At 46.5% G+C, this 22,504-nt stretch overlaps 1 protein-coding gene across 2 annotated transcripts in view; it reads left to right on the forward strand.

Annotated features, from left to right (window-relative positions):
• The window catches only part of Tnn (tenascin N), a 73,270-nt gene that overhangs the window by 44,587 nt on the left and 6,179 nt on the right, over positions 1-22,504 (forward strand). For both annotated transcript variants that reach the window (XM_021722537.3, XM_078022360.1), the window contains exons 13-20: positions 2,055-2,318; positions 3,601-3,864; positions 7,533-7,796; positions 9,857-9,987; positions 10,979-11,111; positions 11,533-11,684; positions 18,242-18,338; positions 19,145-19,312. In XM_021722537.3, the coding sequence (XP_021578212.2) occupies positions 2,055-2,318; positions 3,601-3,864; positions 7,533-7,796; positions 9,857-9,987; positions 10,979-11,111; positions 11,533-11,684; positions 18,242-18,338; positions 19,145-19,312 (1,473 nt within the window). The remainder of the gene's footprint in view (positions 1-2,054; positions 2,319-3,600; positions 3,865-7,532; positions 7,797-9,856; positions 9,988-10,978; positions 11,112-11,532; positions 11,685-18,241; positions 18,339-19,144; positions 19,313-22,504) is intronic.

A 22,504-nucleotide genomic window follows, 5' to 3' on the forward strand; every position in this document is an offset into this window, starting at 1 on the left:
TCTTTACTAATTTGGGTTCCTCGTTGTAGTTACATGGAATAACAGTTCACAATTTTAGTGCTTTTCCATCTCTATTTCTCATGTTTTAAGAAGTCTTATTAAGATGCATTTGAATATTATAAAATTTGCTCCTTTAAAATACATAATTTGACAGTTTTAGAGCATTCAGAGGGGTGCAGACACCACCACAGTCTGCTTCAGTACATTTTCAACACCAATGAGAAACCTCGCATCCATTACTGATTGCTCCATTCCCAATCCTTGCAGCCGTAGGTAACAGCTACTGTTACCTCACTCCTCCCTGTCCTGAGCATTTTACATCCAGGGTTAACATGATACATGGCTTTTTGTGCCCAGCTTCCTTCATGAAGCATGGTATTTTCCAGGTTCATCCGTATTGTAGCCTGCATAGGTACTTAATTTTGTTTGAATTAATATTTCATTGTATGGATACATCATATTTTGTTCATCAGTTTTTGGACTTTTGTATTTTTTTTTGTTTTACAATTGTGCATAATGATGCTATGAGGATTTATGTATAAGTTTTGTATGAAGCTATATGTATATAGCTTCTGTATATATATGTGTATATATATATATATACATATAGCTTTATACAAAATTTATACATAAATCCTCATAGCATCATTTTATATATAAATATCTGCATATATCTTCATTAAAAAAAGATTTTATATATATACACACACATACACATATCTTCATACAAAACATATATATATATTTCTTTTAGGCATCTGCCCAGAAGTGTGATTACTATATCATTTGGTATTTCATTTTTTTTTCCTAGCTGTACTGGGAATTGACTTAGGGTCTCCGACATGATAGGCAAGTACTCTACCAGTGCACTACATCCACAGTCCCTTCTTAAAATTTTGAGACAGGTCTTGCTAAGCTGCCAAGGCTGACCTCAAACTTGATGATTTTTCTGCCTCAGCCTCACAAGTACCTGGGTTTACTGGACGTGCTCCAGGCCTGGCTTTGTAGTTCTATTTTGAATTTTTGAGGGACTGCCAGGATGTTTCCATAGGGGTTAGATCATTGTATGTCCAGCAGCAATGAATGGTGGTTATTTCCTTCATTTGCTTTAGCCTCAGAAGAAGGTATATTTTTTTGAGTTGTAGAGCAGAAATCAATATCCACATTTGCAGTTGAGAATGCTCAAATTCAGTGCATGATTTCTACAAGTCACATAGTTACATTTATTAGGTTTGATTCAGTAAATATGGGATATTATGGTAACTTAAAAATCTGTATAGAGTAGATGGGCATGGTGGTGCGTGCTTGAAATTCCAGCCCCTCAGAAAGTGAGGCAGAAGGGTGTCAAGATCAAGGCCAGGGCTGTGGCTGTGGCTCAGTGGTAGAGCACTCGCCTAGCACGTGCAGGGCCCTAGGCTTGATCCTCAGCACCACATAAAATAAAGGTATTGTCCAACTGCAACTAAAAAAAAAAAAAAAAAAAAAAAAAAAGATTAAGGCCAGTCTGTGCAACTTCAAGATTCTATCTCAAAGTAAAAAACAAGAACTGGGGATGTAGCTCAAGGTCGAGTGTTTGCCTAGCATCTGTGGGGCCATGGGTTCTATCCATAATACCACACCACACCACACCACACCACACCACACCAAATAAACAAACAAATAGCAAACATCCACATTTACAGATGAGGAATGTGAGGCACAGTCGGAGGCAGTGAGAGGTCCAAGGCCATGGGCAGCTGGGGGCAGAGCTGGAGAAGACCCATGGTCTGGGGGCTGCAGCCAGGGTGATTGCTGCCCCTCAGCTGTGCCTCAGGCTGAGTCCAGAACCCAGCCCCTCTCCCTCTGGGGTGCCGCTCATTTCATTGTCCTGGGCTGTCTCCTTGAGGACCCAAGAATTCAGCTGTGCAGACAAGGTCTGCGTCCACGACACAGGAGAAGGGAAGAACATAGAAGAAGGGAAAACCATGAGGACAAGAAACTGCCCTGGCCCAGCAAAATGGGCACACTGTCTGGTGCCTGTTAGAGTGTTTATTGATCAGCACTTTTCCTCTTAGACATTGACAGCCCCAAAAACCTGGTGACTAAACAGGTGACAGAGAACACTGCCACTGTCTCCTGGGACCCTGTGGAGGCTGACATTGACAGGTACATGGTGCGCTACACCTCTGCTGATGGAGAGACCAAGGAATTTCTGGTTGGGAAGGATCAGAGCAGCACTGTCCTGACGGGCCTGAGGCCAGGTGTGGAGTACACAGTTGATGTGTGGGCCCAGAAGGGGGCCCGGGAGAGCAGGAAGGCCACCACCAAGGCCCCCACAGGTAAGGGGCATCGCTCTTTAGGAGCTGACACCTATCATATGGCACCTATGGGAGGTCAGATAATCTATGCATGGGCAGGACAGTCTCCCTGGGTAAGGGACACACTCCATGCCATTCCTCACTTTCTTAACTGGTTTCCTTAGAGGTCAGTTCCTCATGTCAGTCTCTAAGCTATTTTTGGATAGTGTATCTAACAAATTCTCTTTTGTGTGCTGGAGATGTTATTGATGTTCTCAGTTAGTTTGAATAGGAATAGTAAATAAAAATAAAATACTATTTAGAGTGCAGTAAAGTTCAACTTTATAAGTGTGACTTCTAATAGAGCAGATAGATGTATGGGGTTTGCTTTACTACAAATGAATCATACCTTTAACATGAGTTTGTGACTATAAACGATGATTACTTCTCTGAATGAGATGGATATGGTGTAGGTATAGAGAACGTGATGACACAGTTGATCTGGGGGTCTGTGACCTAAGGGACAGTGATGAGGTCAGAGTGTTCTTGGATGAGTTGGGGTATAACAGTAAGCACATTGAAACACTCAAATAACAATGACTTAAGCAAGAGAAAAGTGTATTTCCCTGTGTAGAATAGCAGAGTGTAGTGGGCCAGGGTTTTGAGGATAAGCATGATTTTTGCATTATATTCTTACCATTGTAGAAGAGATATGTGACCATATTGTGGACAGTGATTTAACTATCAAATCAATATGACAAGTGGATCCATATATACAGAAGAATGTTAAAATAGGGTTTGAATTTTTGCCGACTTATTTTGCAACATGTGCCAAGCACTTTCCATGTGTCCTGTCCTCTGCTAGCACTGGGGACATGAAGGGGAATAGATGCAGCCTTCTCCTGCAGCATTTGGTTGTGACTGTTAGAATCTCCTTCTATGAAAAGAGAGGTCTTCACTGACATGAGGGCAGACATAAGGGTGTTAGCTCCCAGATCCTCCTCCACTCTGAACCTTGCACACTGCCTACAACGTGCCTTGTGATGAGGAAAGGCTCCCTGTGCCTTACTAAATGAACAAGAAGATTTGTTAAGCTTTTGGTAGAGGTGATAGACCAGATTTTCAGATTCTTGTTGACAATGCTTTGTAGTTGAGAAGACAAGTGTATCCAGGGAGAGAGATGTATGTTCATGAACTAGTTAGAAAGCAAATGAGATGAAAACCCACAAAACTTGAAAGAGTCTCATCACAGGTAAAATGGCCTCCAGTTTCTGCACCATGGGACCTGTTCATAACGTCTACTGATCAGCACTTTTCCTTTTAGACATTGACAGCCCCAAAAACTTGGTGACCAACCAGGTGACAGAGAATACCGCCACTATCTCCTGGGATCCAGTGCAGGCTGACATAGACAGGTACATGGTGCGCTACACCTCAGCTGATGGAGAGACCAGGGAGGTCCCGGTGAGGAAGGAGAAGAGCAGCACCGTCCTGACGGGCCTGAGGCCAGGTGTGGAGTACACAGTCCACGTGTGGGCCCAGAGGGGGGCCCGGGAGAGCAAGAAGGCCGACACCAAGGCCCCGACAGGTAATAGGCTCCACTCTTTGGGAATGTCAGAGCTGCTGTGCTAAATCCATGGAGTCAAGTTTGTTTCCCTTGTTTCCCTTTTCTTCTATGGGCAGGAAACGGGGTGGGGGTAGGGGGCAAGTAGAGCAAATAGGATAATTAACACAGCTTATGGCATCAATGAGCTATTGTTTCTTCATGATGACACAGTTGATTTGGGGGTCTGTCACTTAAGGGACTGTGGGCTGTTTCTGCAGGGTGCTTTAGTACATTTTCTGCTGCTATAATAGCATTCCACAGATCATGTGAATTGTAAACAAAACAAGTTTATTTGGTTTGTGGTTCTGGGGTCTGAAGTCCCAGAGCTTGGTGCTGTCATCTGCTGATGACCTTTGTGCTGTGTCATAACTTGGCAGAGGGCAAGAGAGAGAGAGCAAGAGGGCTCTGACCTTATCCTACCTCGTGATCTCTCACCTACTCCTGTGATAATGACACTGATCCGTGAGTGAGGGCAGAACCCTTGTGACCCAGTCACCTCTCAGGGTTTCCACTGCTTAATGCTGATTCAGTAACGGTTCAATTTCATTATGAGCTTTAGAGGAGTCAGGCATTCAAACCATAGCCATTCACCTAATGAGGGAAGGAAGCATAGTAATAGACTCCACTGAGTAGTCCCTCCAATGGCTTAAAAATCTTTCTAAAGTCTATGTTTCTCACCATTGTGCTTCTCAGCTATAGAACATTTTAGGAATAAGCTGAGTATGGTACACTCCTGTAATCCAACTATTTGGGAGGCTGAGGCAGGAGGATTGCAAGTTCAAGGCCAGCCTGGGCAGTCCTAATGAGACTCTGTCTCAAAAGTAAAAAAATAAAAGGGGTTGGGGGGTGAATAGCTCAGTGGTAGAACATTCTTGGGTTCAACTCCCCATAGAAAGAAAGAAACAATAGAAATAATGTAAATAATGTAAAACAATTCAAAATTCCTAAAACCAGTGGATTAGGCATTGTTTTGTGGCAGGCTATTTTATGTAGGTTTGACTTAATGCATACCTTATAGTTAAGTTATAAGTATTAATTGGGCAGCTAGAGCTCTGTTCCAACATGCAGCTAACTTAACGAGCATCTTCTCAGTTGGCAGTTGTGGAGATAGAGCCGTGAACAAAATAAATATGGCAGCACTCTGAAAGTCCACTGGGAGAGGGACAGTAAACAAAAAATCAAGTCTATGATTATGAATTATGATGAGTTCTGGGAAGGAGATGAACATGGTGCAGGTGTAGAGAATAACAGGGAGGGGTGGTCCTTAGCGGGGGTGAGGGAGTACTGATAGCAGACACCTTGATGGAGACACCCAAACAGCAGTTGTTGCAGGAGGGGAGTCTGTTCCTGTGTTTAAAATGGCAGCATGTAAGGGGGCCAGGGCTGTGTGGTAGCTCCCTGGTGCAGGACACCCAGGCTCGTTGTCTGTGGTTGTTCAGTGGACTCTAGGGAGTTGGCCTCATTTACTTGGCAACAACTGCATCTGCATTCCATGCAGTGGGAGGGGCCTGGGAAAGGGCTAGCGTGACTGGCATATTGCACACATAGATTCTTCCTATTCACTGTCAGATCCAAGACACAGTGCCAGACCTCACTACAGAGAGGCTGGTAATGAGGTCTTCATCTGAATGGCCATATGCCCAGTTTTACTTCTCTTTCTTTCCAGTGTTAGGGATTAAATCCTCATGCATGCTAGGCAAACACTGTAGCTCTATAGCTCTGAGCTACATCCCCAGCCCTTAGTTTTAACTTCCTTAAAATTTTCCTGTAAACTATTTAAGTTGCATCTAGCTAGTGTGACTATTTAGTTTTTAATTAATTAAGAATAACTAAAATAAAAATTATTTCCTCAGTTGAACCAATCACATTCAGATAGTCAATAGCATGTGTGGCTGAGGCTACTGTATCAGACAGTGCAAATTCCAAAAATATTGGTTGCATCATTGCAGAGATCTGTTGGACAGTGCACTTACAGAAGAAGGAGAGGGTAGATACTGGGGAAAAAGCTATTTCTGGCATAGGCAAGAGCATGTGTGATGGCCCTGAGCAGGAACAGCCCAGGAGATGGTTGTGGAGCTGAAAGAGGATGATATCTTTGGAACACAGAAGGTGAGCTGGCAAGTGTCTTGAGATGAGGTGGGAAGGAGCAGGGTTAGGTCATCCAGGACCACATGGCACCTGAAAGAGGAAGTATGTTATATTTACTAGACAAGAGTGACATAATGCAGTATTCAAAAACATTTTGCACACCATAGTGAGGAGAATAAATGGCAGAGAGAAGGCAAGGGTAGAAGCAGGAAGATTAGTAAAGAAATTATTATAAAAATCTGGGTGAGAGATGGTGATGATTTGGATAAGTGTGGTGGCAGAGGGAAGAGAGAAAAGGGGTTGCTGGGAGTATATTGTATAAGTGACAGTGCTGGTTGATCAATGAGATGTGGGGTAAGAAGAAAATAAGGAATCAAATATGACCTTTGTTTCTGATTTGAGCAACACAGAAGATTGTGGTACCATTGTTTTGACAAGCAAGGTTGAGAGATAAATGTTTGGGAAGGAACGTGAGACTTTTAAATATTTAAGCTTGAAATATCTGTGAGGTTTTTTGGTAAATTGAGTGATTTATTCATTAATTCCAACACATGTTTAGGGGGTGTCTAATACAGGCGGGGCACTGTGGTGGATGAGCAGCAGTTGACTCAAGCCAGGGGCTCAGAATTTTGTGAAGCCATGAGCATCCAGTTGACACTTTAAGCCACGGACATGTGTGAATCTCCCAGGGAGAAACGCAGAGAGAGAGGAAAAGAGGGAGCTTTGGCTGGTTCTTGAAGGTTTCTAACAGAGGACTGAGGATGACGTGGAGGAGCCAGTCAGTTAGGAGGAAAATCTGGGGAGTGGGTAGCTCTTGGCAGAGCTGAGAGTTCCAAGAAGGAGGGCAGGGATCAGCTCTGCCAAATGCTCTCCAATGTCCAGTAAAGTGAGGATTTCAAGTGTCCACTAGAAAGTTGTCCTCGTGACCTTGACTAGCAGATTAATGGTGTGTTGTAGGCAGGTGCCAAACATGAAGTTGAGGAGTGAGCTGGAGACGGGTGGGGTTGAGCATGCAGGTGCCTCCCTTGAGTCTGTCAGTCAGAGGTGCAGGGGATAAGGGATGCTGGGAGAGATGGGAACCCTAAGGCTGGTGTGTCTGGACTGATGGCAGAGAAGGGGAGGCTGGTGGTGCAGGAGAGAAGGACGAATATGTGGGCAGGAGAGGGGCTTCAAAACTCAGAGCAAAGAGGGTCCAGTCTTGGTTTGAGCACAAGAAAATAACAGGAACTTGGATAAAAGTCTTCATTTCTCTAGTCTTCCATTCTCTTTCCCTTTTTATAAGTCGAGAATTTGGGAGGGTTGATTTCTCAGCTCTCAAATTTGATGAAACACAGTAAATAGAAACCATGTGATCATAAGAGTGTTTCAGCTATGGTGACTCATCTTGATGCTCAGATTTTTACTGACAATTTTGGTAAGAACTACAAGGTCAGAAAATTTCTGTATTTATAAATGTAGAGAATATCTGATTCCTTCCAGTTTTAATATTCAGTGGCTGGAATGGGGAGAGTGGTGGGATGTCCTTTTTTGGTTCTAAATCTTTTCTAAATCTTTCAAAAAAGAAATCGACAGCCCCAAAAACCTGGTGACCAATCGAGTGACAGAGAACACCATTACCATCTCCTGGGACCCCGTGCGAGCCACCATTGACAGGTACATGGTGCGCTACACCTCGGCTGATGGAGAGACCAGGGAGGTTCCAGTGGGGAAGGAGAGGAGCAGCACCGTCCTGACGGGCCTGAAGCCAGGTGTGGAGTACACCATCCAGGTGTGGGCCCAGAAGGGGGCCCGGGAGAGCAAGAAGGCCAACACCAAGGCCCTGACAGGTATTCAAGGGACCAGCCCAGGGAACCCTTCACACTTATCAAGACTGGGTGGGGAGGGGTTCAGGAAGTGAGATTGATTTACTTGAGGACATTCTTCAAGGCTGTTTCCTATTTACATTTTTGAAATGATATTCTGACATGACCATCCAGAGAAGATTTCATGTAGAGCCCGTGGTGGGATAGTTGTCAAAAACATGGCTGCCCCTAGCCACATACTCTCAGCCCAGCTGTTGGACTCTCTGGCCCTTGGTATCAGAACTGGATGGGCCTCAACTCCAGGTAGAGGAGGAGAGACAGGGACCTCAGTCTGTCTCTTCCAGGGTGGGGGCCATGGTGAGGCGTCTTCCTGCATGCCATATCCAGTTGCTCACCCAGGGTGCTGGGCTGTGTGTGTTTGTGTGGGTGAGGGTCTCTAGGCTTGGCTGAGCATCATGGAATCAGGCCACAGTAGGAGCTGGAGGTCTGTGGTCATTCAGGCAGTTTGGGCAAGGTCTGTTTATACCCTTTATGGTCAAGTGCACCAACTGGGGCCTCTGGAGTTAGAAGTGCCCTAAGTTTCTTCATGATTTTAATTTTATTAAAAATTAGCCAGTATTTTTAACCTTCGAATGAATATGTGCTTTTAGCAAAAGTTTTCAAACTAAAGAAATCTATGTAAAAACAAAACCAAACCACCTCTTCTTTCCACCCCAGACTCCCCACACCTGTGTGCTCTCCAGAGTGAGCAGTAAACAGGGTCTCTGTCCCTGCCTTCTCCTTCTTTCCCTCCATTTCTCTCTTGTCTCCCCCATTCCTTTCATGGTCTCTTCCTTCTTCATCTTCTCTTTACCTCACTTTTCCCATTTGTAAAGACAAGAATGAAATTTTCATCTTTCTATTTCATAGAAATGTGAAAGTAACCAAGACAGACATCTCAAGTCCCTGACCAGGGGACTAGTGGCTGTCGAAGAGGTGGCAGGAACAAGGTTAAAATGTTTAAATAGTTACAATTTTGTAAGCAAATTAAATTTTTCCGTGTGATGGATAGAATAAGATCCATGCCAGATGTTATGTTTTAGAAAATCAAACAAAGCTGATATTACAGAAACTCGAAATTTGTCAAAACAACCTAATTCAAAACAACAGCTGTTTGTCTGATTTCTATTAAAATACTGCAGTTCTGTTCTCTGCTGAAATGCTACTGGGTAGAAAATAGCCCAGAGACATCTTTTTGGGAACTTCTAAATTAAAATTGCCTTCAATGATGAAGTTTCTTCAAAATGGAAATTTCCATTCATGTCTTATTTAGTTTTAAAAAAATTTTTTTGAAGAACTGTCTGACCAGTTATTACGGTGGTGACTAGTACTTTTGCTGAGCTTCATGCACATGCCCATGCCCGAGCACTCCCCCTGGTGTTTGGTAGGGAAGTACACGTGAGAAAAACTGCTTATTCTACCCCCTCCCCATGCCTCCATCGCTCCCTTCATTTTTCCCTATGTAAGTACGGTCTTGTCCCACTTCTTTCTGTGCTGGGTATGCATTACCAGCAGACACCAATGTATGCCACACCCGTGGGTATTTAAGAAATGTACCTTTGTATTTCCATCGTGGAAATTATCTCTCCATGGAACTTAATTTTTATCATAATCCCGGTTATGCTTCATGGTGAGCACACCAGAGTTGTGCTTCTGAGGCAGTCCTGGTTCCTGCGTGGGGGCCCTTCCAGGTCTGTGGCTGTCTCCTGGCTCCACATCACCCTGAGAGCACTGCTGTCTCCAAGAACTCATTCTCCCCTGCGCTGCTCATCTCCACTGCTTTATGGGAATGTGCTGGGGAGGCGGGGGCCCAGATTCCCTCCCTTTGGGACCCATCCAGCACCCTATTTCTTAATCTTCTTGTCCTCGGTGGGTCTGTGCTTTTGGAAACAGAGGACAGGAAGGCCTTTTGGTAAGGAAAAACTTACCCTGGAAGGAAGAGAAATGGGAGGATATGTAGGGAGAAAATGTAAACCAATAGTTCAGAAATGGCCTTGCCTCAGCTGTACCTTAGTAACGATAATTACCTGACTTTTTATTTACAGAAATTGACCCTCCCAAAAACCTCCGTCCATTTGGGGTAACACATTCTGGTGGGGTGTTGACCTGGATGCCTCCCTCTGCTCAGATCGATGGCTACATCCTGACCTACCAGTTCCCAAATGGCTCAGTGAAGGTACTGGATAGTCCCTGTCTTTTCCCTTAGTGTCCTGTCTCCACAGCCTCTGGGTGGAGGTACTGACTGGGCAGATCACCTCGATTGATGGCTGGCTGGCAACATGCTAATCATGCCGCGGGTCCTCATCCATCACAGGCTGTGTATACCAAGCAGCTAAGCACCATCATTTGTGAACACTGGTCTCAGTGTTAGGTCTAAGCTTTGTGCCTGCTCCTAGCTGACCACTGTGCATTTGCTGGTGGCACATCTACCCTGTGTTATTTATTTTTATAACCAGTGAGGTTATAAAATGTGAGGTCTGCGAGGGCAGGGAATCATTGTCCATTTTCTTTATAGCTATATCTAAAGTGCTTAGGATAATGCTTAGCACATGGTAGGTGCTCAATAAAAATATATTGAATGCATTGATTAATCCTTATTTAAGGGTTGTATCTGCCCTTGAATCTGAAGGCCAACAAATTTTCAAAACTTGTCCTTCTCTCTCCTTGGTAAGGTAGAAAGAAAGAAGGCAGAAAAAAAGGAAGGCGTTTTGACTTATTCGTTATTACAATGAATGCTTCTGACAGTCCTGCTAGGAGAGGTAGCCCTGTGCTTATAGAGGGAATAAGATGGGAAATACCAGCTACTTCTGTGTCCACAGGTACAATGGCCAGTTTCACTTCCTTTTAGATACCTCCTCGGCCCATCATTGTCAGCAAATTGCTGCTAGTGGTGGCTGTGGTCAGTGCCCTGGTGGGTGTCTGAGGAAGACGTCCTTGGGGTCTGGTAGTGCTGGAGGAGTGGCGGTGCCTGGCTCTCAGCCTGTATTCCCAGTAATGATGAATCTCCGTGGCAGGGCTCTCAGAGAGGTGGCTGGGACCCACTGGGCTCTGGGCTGCCACTGAGCCCTTGGAGAGCTTCTGTCAGTAGCACCAAGGAAAGCTTGGACATCCAGCATGCTGGGGCCATAACCGCATCACTGACCACCCACTTCTTCTTTGCTTGGTAGGAGGTGCAGCTCCGAAGGGGCGACCAGAGGTTGGAGTTGCAAGGCCTGGAGCAGGGCACCACCTACCCTGTGTCCTTGGTTGCCTTTAAGGGTGATCGCCGGAGCAGGAGCGTCTCCACCCCACTCTCCACAGGTGACAAGAATCCTGGCCTCTGAATGGCAGTGCCATAGAGGACAGGCAGTGGCAAGGCTGGAGTGAGCGAGTGCTTGCAGAGTTCCGGATTTCTGGGGGCATGGGGCAATGTAAACGGAGTTACGGATTTCAAAGAAGCCCATCCCACAGTGGAGACAGTAAAGTCAGAGTGAAAGGGAGAGTTATTTTGTGGGAGAATTGGGTTGGGGGAGAAAGTGATGTGAACTTGGCCTTAAAATGTCTTTGCAGAGTTTGATGAGAGCAGAGTAAGTGAGGAAAATAAAATGTGTATGAAGAGTTGGAAGAAGCAAAATAGCAAGAGGTTATGAACTGATTTTCCAACAAAATAGCTTGCCTTACGGACGAGGAAAAGCCCCTCCCTTGCCCTTCTCACCACACTGTCCCTCTGCTCGCCTTCCAGTCGATGCCCGTTTCCCACACCCCTCGGACTGCAGCCAGGTGCAGCAGAACAGCAACGCTGCCAGTGGTCTCTACACCATCTACATAAATGGCGATGCCAGCCGGCCCTTGGAGGTGTACTGTGACATGGACACGGACGGAGGCGGCTGGATTGTGAGTCCTGCAGAGCCTGGGAACTCTGTGGAACACCGACTGCCTTCCTAGGGAGCTGGTCACAGCTGCTCACGTGGTGTTTGGGGCTCTAGTTCATTTTTATCCAGGGGACAGAGGAGCTCTGGGGACTTGCAGCTGCTTTGAGAGTGACAGAGCTTTGTACTGACTACCTGTCATAGAGCAGGCTTGGTTAAATAGGGCTGGTGAGCACGTGGCTTGTGTGCATTACTTATGTTCCTAAACATTTGTAAACATGACCCTGTCCCAACAGCTTTAGAGAAAGTGGGAGGATTATTATACCTGTTTTACAGACAGGGAAAGTGAAGTCCACAGAGAAAAACACCTTGACTGAGTCACACAAGTTAATGACAAAGTCATTATTATATATATATATATATATAACTCCAGCCTCCTTACTCATTATTTTATATTATTTTATATTATATAGTATTATATATTATATTATATTAGTTATATTATATATATAACTCCAGCCTTCTTACTCATTCGTTTTTCCCAATGGGTCACCTCAGGCCATTCAAGATGGAAACACATGGCCTCTCTGGGGACTCAGTCCTCAGGATGACAGAGCCTATTGTCTAGGTTCTGCCACCCTGGCTCCACAGGACAGAAACAAGGCCTTTGGGGATTTGATTTGAAAGACTAAGACCTGAAAGGGGGAAGCTTGGACAGAGTTCTAGTAGTTTCTCTTCTCTGAGGAGGTTTTCTTTTCTGGAGCATTGTCCACTTAAACCGCACAGCCTCTCCTTTGATTCCACGCCGGATCAGTCATATGAAGGTGGTGATCTGATCCTTCTATCTCCCTCCCCACTCCTCCCTGTGTCTGACGGATAGAAGCTCTCACTGCCTCACCCAGCACGCGACCTTTGCCTGCTGTGCACTGGCAATCCACTGTGGAAACGGAAAGCGCCATCTCTTAGTGGCCAAGCTATATTCATTTACACATTTGCTCAGGGGCCGGGAAACCAAAGACACTTGAGCATCCATGGCTGAAATGAGACCATCCAAGGAGCGGCATCAAGAAAACTCACTGTCTGCACAGGGGCATTTGACAGCTGAAAAGCCGTCATTGGATAGGATGGGAGTTTTGGATGGGGAGAATTCCCGATTGATCCCTAGAGTATCAGAGCAGAATGCAAAGAGGGAAGTCTTCCACCTGGCCAGCGCCCCCTGCACCTGCTGCTGTTCATCGGCACTGGTGTGACTCCGGGCCCTCCAACCCTTCCAGCCTGAAGCCCGTTTGCTGCCACTATGCTTGTAATTGACCATTGGCAGGTTGTGCCACCCAGTGTGGCTTTCGAAAGCCAAACCCACATAGGAAAGAAGACATCTGTTTAGGATAACTTTAGAATGAGCTCTGTCAGTCTGGCTGCCTGGGAAACTTGCAAACTATTGCACAGTGTTTATTGAGGACCTACTGAGTGCCAGGCACTGTTTTGTGCACTCAAGATCTAGTAGTGAACAAATCAGACTGAAAGCCCCCTGCCTTGAGAAGCCTGCTTTCTACCTTCTGTGCAAAAGACCCTAACGCAGCACAGAGTCAGTTCCAGACATCCTGAGACCACCCTTCATCCTCACCAACACCAGTCCCCCAGTCCCTCTCAAGTCAAGTTCTCTGTCCCCTGGAGGTGAACCGCATAAGCCAGGACCCTGCAGGGTTCACTGCAAAGCCACATGCTCCAGAAAACATGAGGAATCCCGAAAAGTTCTCCACATAGTTTACTGACAATTTTCACTTTGGGGGTTCTGGAGTCTTCTGTCACTGAAGGCTGATCTAGAGAACATTTCTTCTTTTGAGCCTTTAGAAAGTTTTTAAGAAAATTCTCTGTCCTGGGTGGCGGGAGCCCACTTTGAAGAACAGGCTGGAAGAACACTGCCCTAGGGCACCTGGGAGGCTGTAAGGAACCCTGAGACTGCTGAAATGTTTCCATCTTGGAAGTCTCAGGGACTGAATCAGAGCCTCTTTCCAAGGCATTTAAATGCAATTTTGATTTTTTTTCTTCCTGGTTTAGTCATTTAGGATATTAAGTTCTTGAGTGTAATGCCTGCTTTGGCGCATAGAGCCAGACACAAAGAGATTCTTCTCCCTGAGACTGGTTAGCTAAGGGGCTCTTGTTATTCCAAAATAGTTCATTATGAAGTGTCTTGGTGTCAGGAAGGGAATGGACCAGATTCTGAGTGGCTCAATTAATGCTGCCTGATCAAGGTGTATAAATGATCCCTGGGAGTCAATGCACTCAAAGCTGATTTAATACAATGCAAACAAGCATTTATTGAGATATAATAATATTATTATGTATATGTACCAGATTATGAGTTCAATGTGTTATGACTGTGATTAATGACCTTGCTTGAAGCCCTGATTTTAACCCATGGCAGATGGGGCTATTGGCGTCTGATCTGACAATTTAGGAAAATATTAACCAACTTGCCCGAGGATGTGGTTTAGTCTAAACAATGGTCTAAACAATGAGTCAGGAACACCAGAATCAGATTCCCTGGCCATGCTGGAGAATTATTAAAAAAAAAAAATCAGGGTGAGTGTGGATACTAGGCTTGTGAATAAGAGGTGGAGACCAGAGGCCTCTGTGACGCACCTGTCCTCAGAGGCAGGCTTGGCTCTGAGCCTGACCTTGTGCAAGGTGACACTGGTGCAGAGCTGGAGCCTTCTGAGGAGCTGAGGCAGCATAAAGACCCCTTCTTTAAACCCAGTTCCTGTGACCAAGTCAGAAGGATTTCAGACGTGCCTTATAGGCATGAGTTTACTGAAGGGATAGGAAAAGGAAAGGGGACACTCTCAAAGGAGAGAATAGGTCCTCTCAGAGAGGAGAAGGACAATGTGCCTCTCCTGCACTCCAGTTTTATTGGGGATCTCAGAGAAGTTTCCAGAGAGACCCACCCAAGTTACCTCTCGACTTTTGACTGTCAGCAGGGTGACATTGGACTTTCAAGTCCCTACTGTCTTGGCAACTCTAGGTCACTTTGGCCCATGCTGTCTGGTTCTAAATGACTTCTTAACCAAATATTCTTACAGATTTAGGGTTAGGAGGAACTACCCTTCTCTTCCAGAATCTGGTCTATGAAAGGGTCACAAAAGTCTCTTCCTTTAAAGTATGGGTTCCTCTTATCAATATTATTTCCTGCCTGCATTTCCTTGCAGATATCAGGTAGTTTGCTGAGGAATGTGACATATCCTGTCCACTTAGGCTAGGCAAGGCTGCAGGCAAATTGCTTTTTGGCAAAGAAAGCATGTGGGGGTCAGCACAGTGACCTATCTTATAATCAATAATCCTATCTTATAGGATTATTCTCTTAACCTTGTGTTCCCACCATCCTCATCTGTCTGTCCCCTAATAACATGGTGCACGGGGAAGCAAACATCAGTACCACTTCCGCCCTAGGCCTCCCCTGACTGTGATACAGGAAGAGCCCGGGGGAGGGGTTGGCACTGGTACCTTGCCAGGAAACAAACCTTCCGTGTCTTCAGAAGTGCTCTGTGGGAAATAGACTCGGTAGAGTGGGTGTTTCCAACCTTTTTGATTTAAGATGAGGTTTTGTGTGAGTGTGTGTGTGTTACCCTTACTTCAGCCACTAAATTACTAGCTGTGTGATACTGGCTACTTGCTTCTCTATACTTTCACAGCTGTAAAATGACATCATAAATTCTTGCTCCAGGTCTGACACTCAGCAGATAGATGAGTTTTATTATGTGAGCCAGCGAATGTGCAAAGAATGAAGGAAGCTAGGGAAGGAGCAGGACAATTCTAACAAAGGGACACTTGAGAAAAGGGGAACAACACCAAGAGGCCAATGCTGCCTGTGATTGTTGGCTGTGACCATTCCTAAATTCTGTTCAGCTCTTTCTCATTTATAGGACATGTTTGTAGAGCATCTAGAAATCTTCCCAGCAACTCTGCGTGGTGGACTCTTCTTTCCCACTCTGTCCCTGTTTTTCAACGGGCTGCCCAGGGTCAGGAACAGAAAGGCTGACTCCCCACACCTTGCCAGGATGTGGCTGTGGCTACCTCAGAGCTAGGACTCCCCTTCATTGTGGGTGCTTCATTCAGCACCTCCTGGGCCAGCTACCTGGACGGGAGCTTCAGCATGACTGTAGCATCACTACCCCCACCCCGATCCTTCCCAGAGAAAAATGTAAAGGCCACACAGCTATTGGAAGGTTTGCCTAACCAAATTCAGGATAATGTGTTTTCTTTGGAAATATGAGCTGTGAAGCCTGGGTTGGGATTTCATTTAAATGGACACAAAGGAAAGTAAGCGGAGAGGAAGATGCAGTTCCAGCCCCTGGCCCTCAAGGTCGGTGGATTATCAATTCCAATAGTGCACACAGATGTATTTTGGTTTAGGTACTCTTCTAGTTTATTTCAGATAAAATAACTCAGTTTACTCTGACAGGAACTACCCTACCTTCCCTTTCCAGATAGAGGAAGTTTTGTAAAGAAAGCAGCCCACCTGTGAGATAATACCTCACTCCATCTCCATTTCCTCACTCACCTCAGCCCATTCCAGTTTGGCACCCTGCACTCCCCCATCTCTTGTCAACAGCCTTGGCTTTAAAGTCACCGGTGATTTCTGCCTCTGATTCTAGGGACAGGTTTGGTTCCATTTCCTATACCTCTCATGGTCTGACACTCTGGACTGTGTTTCTCATTGTGGCTTTTGTGACTCCACATTGTTCTGATTTTCTTTCTACATTTCCCTCTCCTTAATGAACACACCCTTCCCCAGGGCTGGCAGATCCATTGCTGGTTCCTTCCTGAGTGGGGAAACTCATCCTTTCCCATGACTTCCTCTTCTTCCTGTGTCTGGTGGCTCTGTGTTCATTAGGATGGAGTGGGTCATGCTGCGAAGACAAACCAGCCCCAGGTTCCAGGTGGCACATAAGCGTTTTGGCTCTGGGGTGAAGCCATTTCTAAGTGGTGACTCAGGATTCTGGCTGCTTTCATCTTGTGGTTCTGTGGTTTCAGCACGTGGCCTTTGCCACCACGCTTGGCCATGGAAGAGAACCCGGAGAGCCCCATCCGCTCTCTGTGCTCCCACTTACAGCCTTTTGGCTAGTAATAGTCACATGGTCCAACTTAACTGCCAGGGGAGCTAGGGAAGGGGCTCTTTATGGGTTCCTGGTAAGAGGAAAGTGAATCAGGATTTGGTGAACTCCTAGTGTTCCCAGACGCACACCTGCCTTCGACATCCAGCCTAGCTTCTCCTTAGAACTCAGCCCTTGCAAGAACTCATTCACCAGGAAACCTGAAAGTAACTCATACCATGTCCTCTCAGAGCCTGGCCTTTCTCAGAATCCTGCATCTAAGAAAACGCTCAGTGAGTAGTCACCAGGCTCTGCAAACCCAAACTCAGGAAGACTCATCTTGCTTCTCTCCTATTGCAGTTCCACATTCTGTCAATCCCCACATCTGCCAATTTGATCTTCTGGGCACTTCTGTCTATCTTAGGGCAGCCTCCTGTCAAGTACTCCACACTGGCCTCCTAACTCGACCTCTCTCGTCCACTTTTCCATTCTCTGTGCTGCAGCCAGACAGGTCTGAGCAAGATGGATGTATGAACAGTTCACTTCCTGCTTAAGACCCTTCAACAACTCACAGCTTGTCCACTGGGCCAACGTCTTCAGCCATGCTTATTGAAGCCCCACTAGTGTCTACCTTGCCCGCCTTTCCAGCTGCCTTCCTGTCCCTTCCTAATCAGCTCCAGAGCCCCAACAACCTGGCCTCCAGTTCTCCTGCCCGATACCCGCTTCCCTGTTGGGACGCTTTCCTGGCCTCTTGATCGCTCTCTCACAGTCCTATTGCATCTTCTTTCATAGCCTTATCATTGTTTTAGTTGCATGTTTATTTGCTGGATTATCTAATCCATGTCTATTTCATTTACTGGGCTGCTGGGTCCATGAGGGCAGGGAGCATTTCTGGCTTACCTGTTTCACCTATCACCTTGGCATGGTGCCAACTACATGCTTAATAAATATTTGAGTGAACGTCTCCCCCTTCCCCCAAATACTAAATACTTGCTGTTAGGAATCAGGTGAACTAAAAATAATTTTTCCAACTATTTAAAGGAGGGAGGGCAGACAACTGATGTGCTCCAATTAAGTTGAACAGATATTGAAAGTTACAGATCAGAGCCAGCAAAGGTCTGGAATGTTCTGCCCTATAGAGCCTACCTCTAGTAACTATATCACCGGTCCCTAGTTCTTCTGTGCTCTATAACTGAGGGTAGAAACCTTCTGTAGTAGGTGTTCCACATTTGAGCACCCAGCATACTTCTTGTATCTAAACAACACTTGTTAATATGGTGGGCAAATAACATGAATCAACTGATACATAGATGAAAATTCTTTCTAAAATATACGCAAAGAGGAGCTCCTAGGGGGAGTCCGTATATGTTCGGGTTCACAGTCCCTTCTTGTCTGCCTGCACCACCTTGGAGATATAAACATCATTTCCCTTCTACTCAGTTGTCTGTTAGCATGTCCAGGTGGAGCACCTATTTCCTGTTTCCCTTCTCAGGTCTTCCAGAGACGGAACACTGGGCAACTGGATTTCTTCAAGCGTTGGCGGAGCTACGTGGAAGGCTTTGGGGACCCCATGAAGGAGTTCTGGCTTGGTCGGTTCTCTGAGCATTGGGAGGGTGGGGGTGGCAGAGGGGTCACTTCCCCTTTGACAAGCAGGTCAGGCAGCTCAAGGATGCCCACTACACTCAGGGAGAGGTCCAAGTGACAGGGACACTGTGCCCCTGTGCCGTGGCAGTGGAGAGAGGGAGGAATGCCCCGGGGGTTTGTGCTGTGTCTGAGCTCTGCAGGGTCAGCCGAGCCTGGACTTCTTACAGACCCCATAGTGGAGAAGGGGTCAATGGACTGGGGTCCTGGGCTTTGACTGGGAGATATTCTGTTGTCCCTGAAATTCTGCTAGGGATGCCGAGGGTGGTGGATGTTGTTTCCCCTCTTCTGCTGTCTTCTGGAGCAGATGTTCAAAGAGAGTGAAATAGCCAAACATCCAGTGGGAAATGTGAAGTCAGAGCCCGACATTGAGCATCTGGTAGAGTAGGTGGCATTTGTGGTTGGATTGGGGCAGATCTCTTCAGGGATCGGAACGTGTTGCTCTGTTTTTCCACTTGGTGAGATTAACGATTGATAAATAGAGCTGCTTCTCCTTTAGAGAGATGGAGCCTATTTTGGATTAATTCCATGATCACTCTGCTCCCCTCATGGTGCCTTCCATAGAAGTCATTGGCACGCCCATGCCAAAGAAATAGTAGAGTCAGAAAATTAAAGAGAAAGTGTTGGGAAGGCTTCTTGTTAGCAGAGAAGGTAAAGGCTAAAGTGAATTTTGGCTCTGAAAGTCTCAGATGCAAATGGCGAGGTCTCACGCATAGGGTAGGCTGGTTACTAGAATTCCATCCCATGTCTCTAGGACTTGAAAAACTGCACAATCTCACCACGGGCACCCCCACCCGGTACGAGGTGCGAGTGGACTTGCAGACCGTCAACGAATCCGCTTATGCCGTGTATGATTTCTTTCAAGTGGCCTCCAGCAAGGAGCGCTACAAGCTGACAGTTGGGAAATACAGAGGCACAGCAGGTAAGAAAGGGGGTTTTCTGACTGCGGCCCTCGCTCTGGGTTGTTCAAGGGTGGTGTGCCCTGTGGTGGGTCTGCAGGGTGGAGTACTGTGTGGAGCTGAATTGACCTTGTTGACAGCTGAGGCCCGCTCCCTGGAGCGGGCGGTGGGGCGGGGGGCACGCTTGTGCCTCTCCCTCCTCTTGGACTGCCCGAATTCAGGCTGCAGTAACTCAGTGGATGAAGTTAGCCTCTGAGTGATTTCATGGTGCTCTCAGTCTTTCATCAGCCTCAGCAGTATTTTGGGGTCCTCTCTTCACAGCAGGGTGTGTGTGTGTGGGGGGGCGTATTTTATCACAGCAAAAAATTGACTCAACCAATAAGAAGCACAGGTCTCATTAACTTGAAGCTGCTGTGACAGGCAGGGTGAGCAGAGCTGCTGACCGCGGGCAGTCTTCATCCTGCCCTGCTCGCTGCACTGCCAGTCAATGGTGTGTTCAGTTGCGAAGGCCAAGGATTCAACTGAGCAATGCGACTGAAATGCTGGATTACACCAGTAAATGTTTTATTTAAGAGGGGGAGGTGTGGTTATTGTTTCAATACTAATATTTAAACATCTACATTTGTGGGTTTTAAACAATGTGAATCTGTCCTTTGACTTTGGAGTGTTCTCGACTTTGGGTGGGCTGCTATACAGGAGAGCATGGAGTGCACATGTATACAGAGGGAAAAGCGAAAGGCAGTATTTGCAGAGTGAGCCAAGAGGCAAGGGGAGTAAGGAGCTAAGGAGAGGGATGCTGAGGACCCGAGTGACTGGAGGAAGCTTCTGGCTGGACAGGGACTGGAGGCAGGTCTGCAGGAAGGGCTGAGCATAGGTGGGAGGTGGGCAGGGCCTGTCTAGGCCTGCAGAACCCAGTGAGGGCAAGGATGGAACTGGGGCCAGGGAAGTTGGTACAGTCTTGAAGCCTTGCAGGGCTTCTCAAAGCTGCCTACTTGAGGCCCCCCCATGGCAGATGACTTTGAACAGAACTCTGGAGTGTCTGGGGCCATGGTCAGGAGTGGTCAACTGCTAATGCAGAATTTCTTTGGGATTTATAATTTCGTTTTTTCCAACAATCATTTGTATTTTGCTTTCCTTTTGTGGAGTCTAGCACAGAGCCTGGCTCAGCATATGTAAATGAGTGTTAAACACAAAATATTGCAGGAATTTTCTATATAATCTTATGGATATTTAATATCTCACAGAGTAGCTCCTGAGGCTTTGGAGGTGCTGCAGGGGTTAGTGAAGGGCGGGTTTGGTGATGTGGCAGGAGTGGGCATCTATCAAGGTGCAAGGAGTTTGGCTATAGACAGAGCTGTCTGCGTAGTCCAAGCAAGGGTAGGGGTGCGGGGACAGTGAGCACAGACTGTCTCCAGGAAGGAGCAGTCCTTGAAAGCAAGGGCTTGCAGCTGTAAGAGGCTGCACTGCTCCGGATTCCTCCTCTTTCCTTGGTGGTCCCTGGTCTCTGTGGGCTGCAGAGAGGCTGCACTGTATCATTCCTGTGTGCTGTCAATCATGAAAGTCAGGCATGGAGAAGAGGCAGTTCAGACACAATCAGGAAACACAGATGGACATGCATGTGGCTTTCAGGCATTTACAGGATGATTTAAATGGTCATGATAATTTAATAGTCAAATAATTTAAAAAATGCTGTTTTGTAGGACTAAACCCATGTTCCTCCACTCCCACCCTCCCTAAGTAAAGCCAGCCTGCATTCCTGATGCCTCTTCTTGCCTCTCCCAACCTTGTGGTAGAACAGGGGCCACACAGCCATCTCCCTCACCCCTGGGCCTCCTCCAGCACAGAGCCAAACAGGCCGTCCGTCCCTCTTTCTTCCATTACCCTCTCCTCTGTTCTCGTCCCCATCCACCAGCTAGCCTCAGACTTTCCTTCTCAGGCTAACAGGTCCCATGTCCACAGGCTCCATCTGGGGCACCTCCAGGCAGGGTAGAAGCTGGGTGCAGTCCCTGTGCCCTGCACCTCTCCCTGGAGCTCAGTCACTGACTTCCTGGTTCACTCAGACCCATCCTCCCAGGCTGTCCCTTCTCCTTTGCTCCATCGTTAAAATCTGCCTTTTCTGGGTCTGTTTAACATAACCCAGGAAATGAACTGATGCGAGTAGAAAGCGAGTGGAAGGAAGTAGCCACATTCTGGAGTTAACCTGGTTCCCCTTGCAGGTCCTCTACTTGCATGGGTTCCGGGGTAATTCCTGCCCTCAGGTTGTTCAGGCCACAGTGCCAGTCAGCGGAGGACGTGCTTTTTAATAGGAAGCCTTGGGGACTTCAGATCACATGGCACTTAGACAGCCATCTAGTCTTAAACTCAGAGCTGCAGTGGTGGGGCTCTGGTTTTCCTTACATGTGCTGATTGGTCCAGGAGGAGGGCATTAAAACTTAGGAAGCTGCTGGCCACTCACATCCTAATGATCACCATTTGAGGACAGGTGTTCAAGTGGAAGGTGAACATTTTGATATCTCCCTGCCCTTCCTGCTCTCCCAGCTTCTAAAAAGCTTGGATATCATAAAAGCTCTAATTAGAAGTGAGCGCTGTGCCACCCTGGAGAAAATGTGTGGTTTAAGGCTATTCCCCCGCCTCAGACTGCCCAGGTGGGTCCTAATTCTTGACTTTATGGGAGTCCCATTGGAAAGTCAATTATTCCTCCATGAAGCGAACTCCAGCCAGGCGATAGGGTGCAAATTTTGTTTCTGATTCTAAGGATTGGAGTGGGGTGGGGAGGCTACAAGGTGAGCTCTCCCTTCAAGATGCTGTTCATCCTCTTAGAGATGATAATGGAAATATAAAAATGTGAAAAATGGTGCCGAATGATTTCTGTGGGCCACCCAATTAATTACTGACAGCTGATTTCATATCCCACCTGCATGGGGCTCCATTGTGCTCAGGTGCTCAGGGGATGTGTCCACCCCCAGGGCACTTGGAGCCATGACCTGGGATTTCTGCCTCCCACTTAGTAGGTTGGGGCCAGGGATACCACATATTGATGGTGAGGATTTTTTTTTTCCTACAAATGACAGTGACTTCCTTGTTTTGAAGCAACTTGAGGAAGAGGAAAAAAAATTAATGGATACATGGACAAAAGGGAAAGCTCAAAACCGCACCTCTTCTCTTTGCCTACCGCACATCCCAGGATAGGAGACTTTCCAGGTCCAGACACAAGG

The sequence above is a fragment of the Ictidomys tridecemlineatus genome, chromosome 10 (genome assembly GCF_052094955.1).
Source record: "Ictidomys tridecemlineatus isolate mIctTri1 chromosome 10, mIctTri1.hap1, whole genome shotgun sequence".
Classification (NCBI taxonomy): domain Eukaryota; kingdom Metazoa; phylum Chordata; class Mammalia; order Rodentia; family Sciuridae; genus Ictidomys; species Ictidomys tridecemlineatus.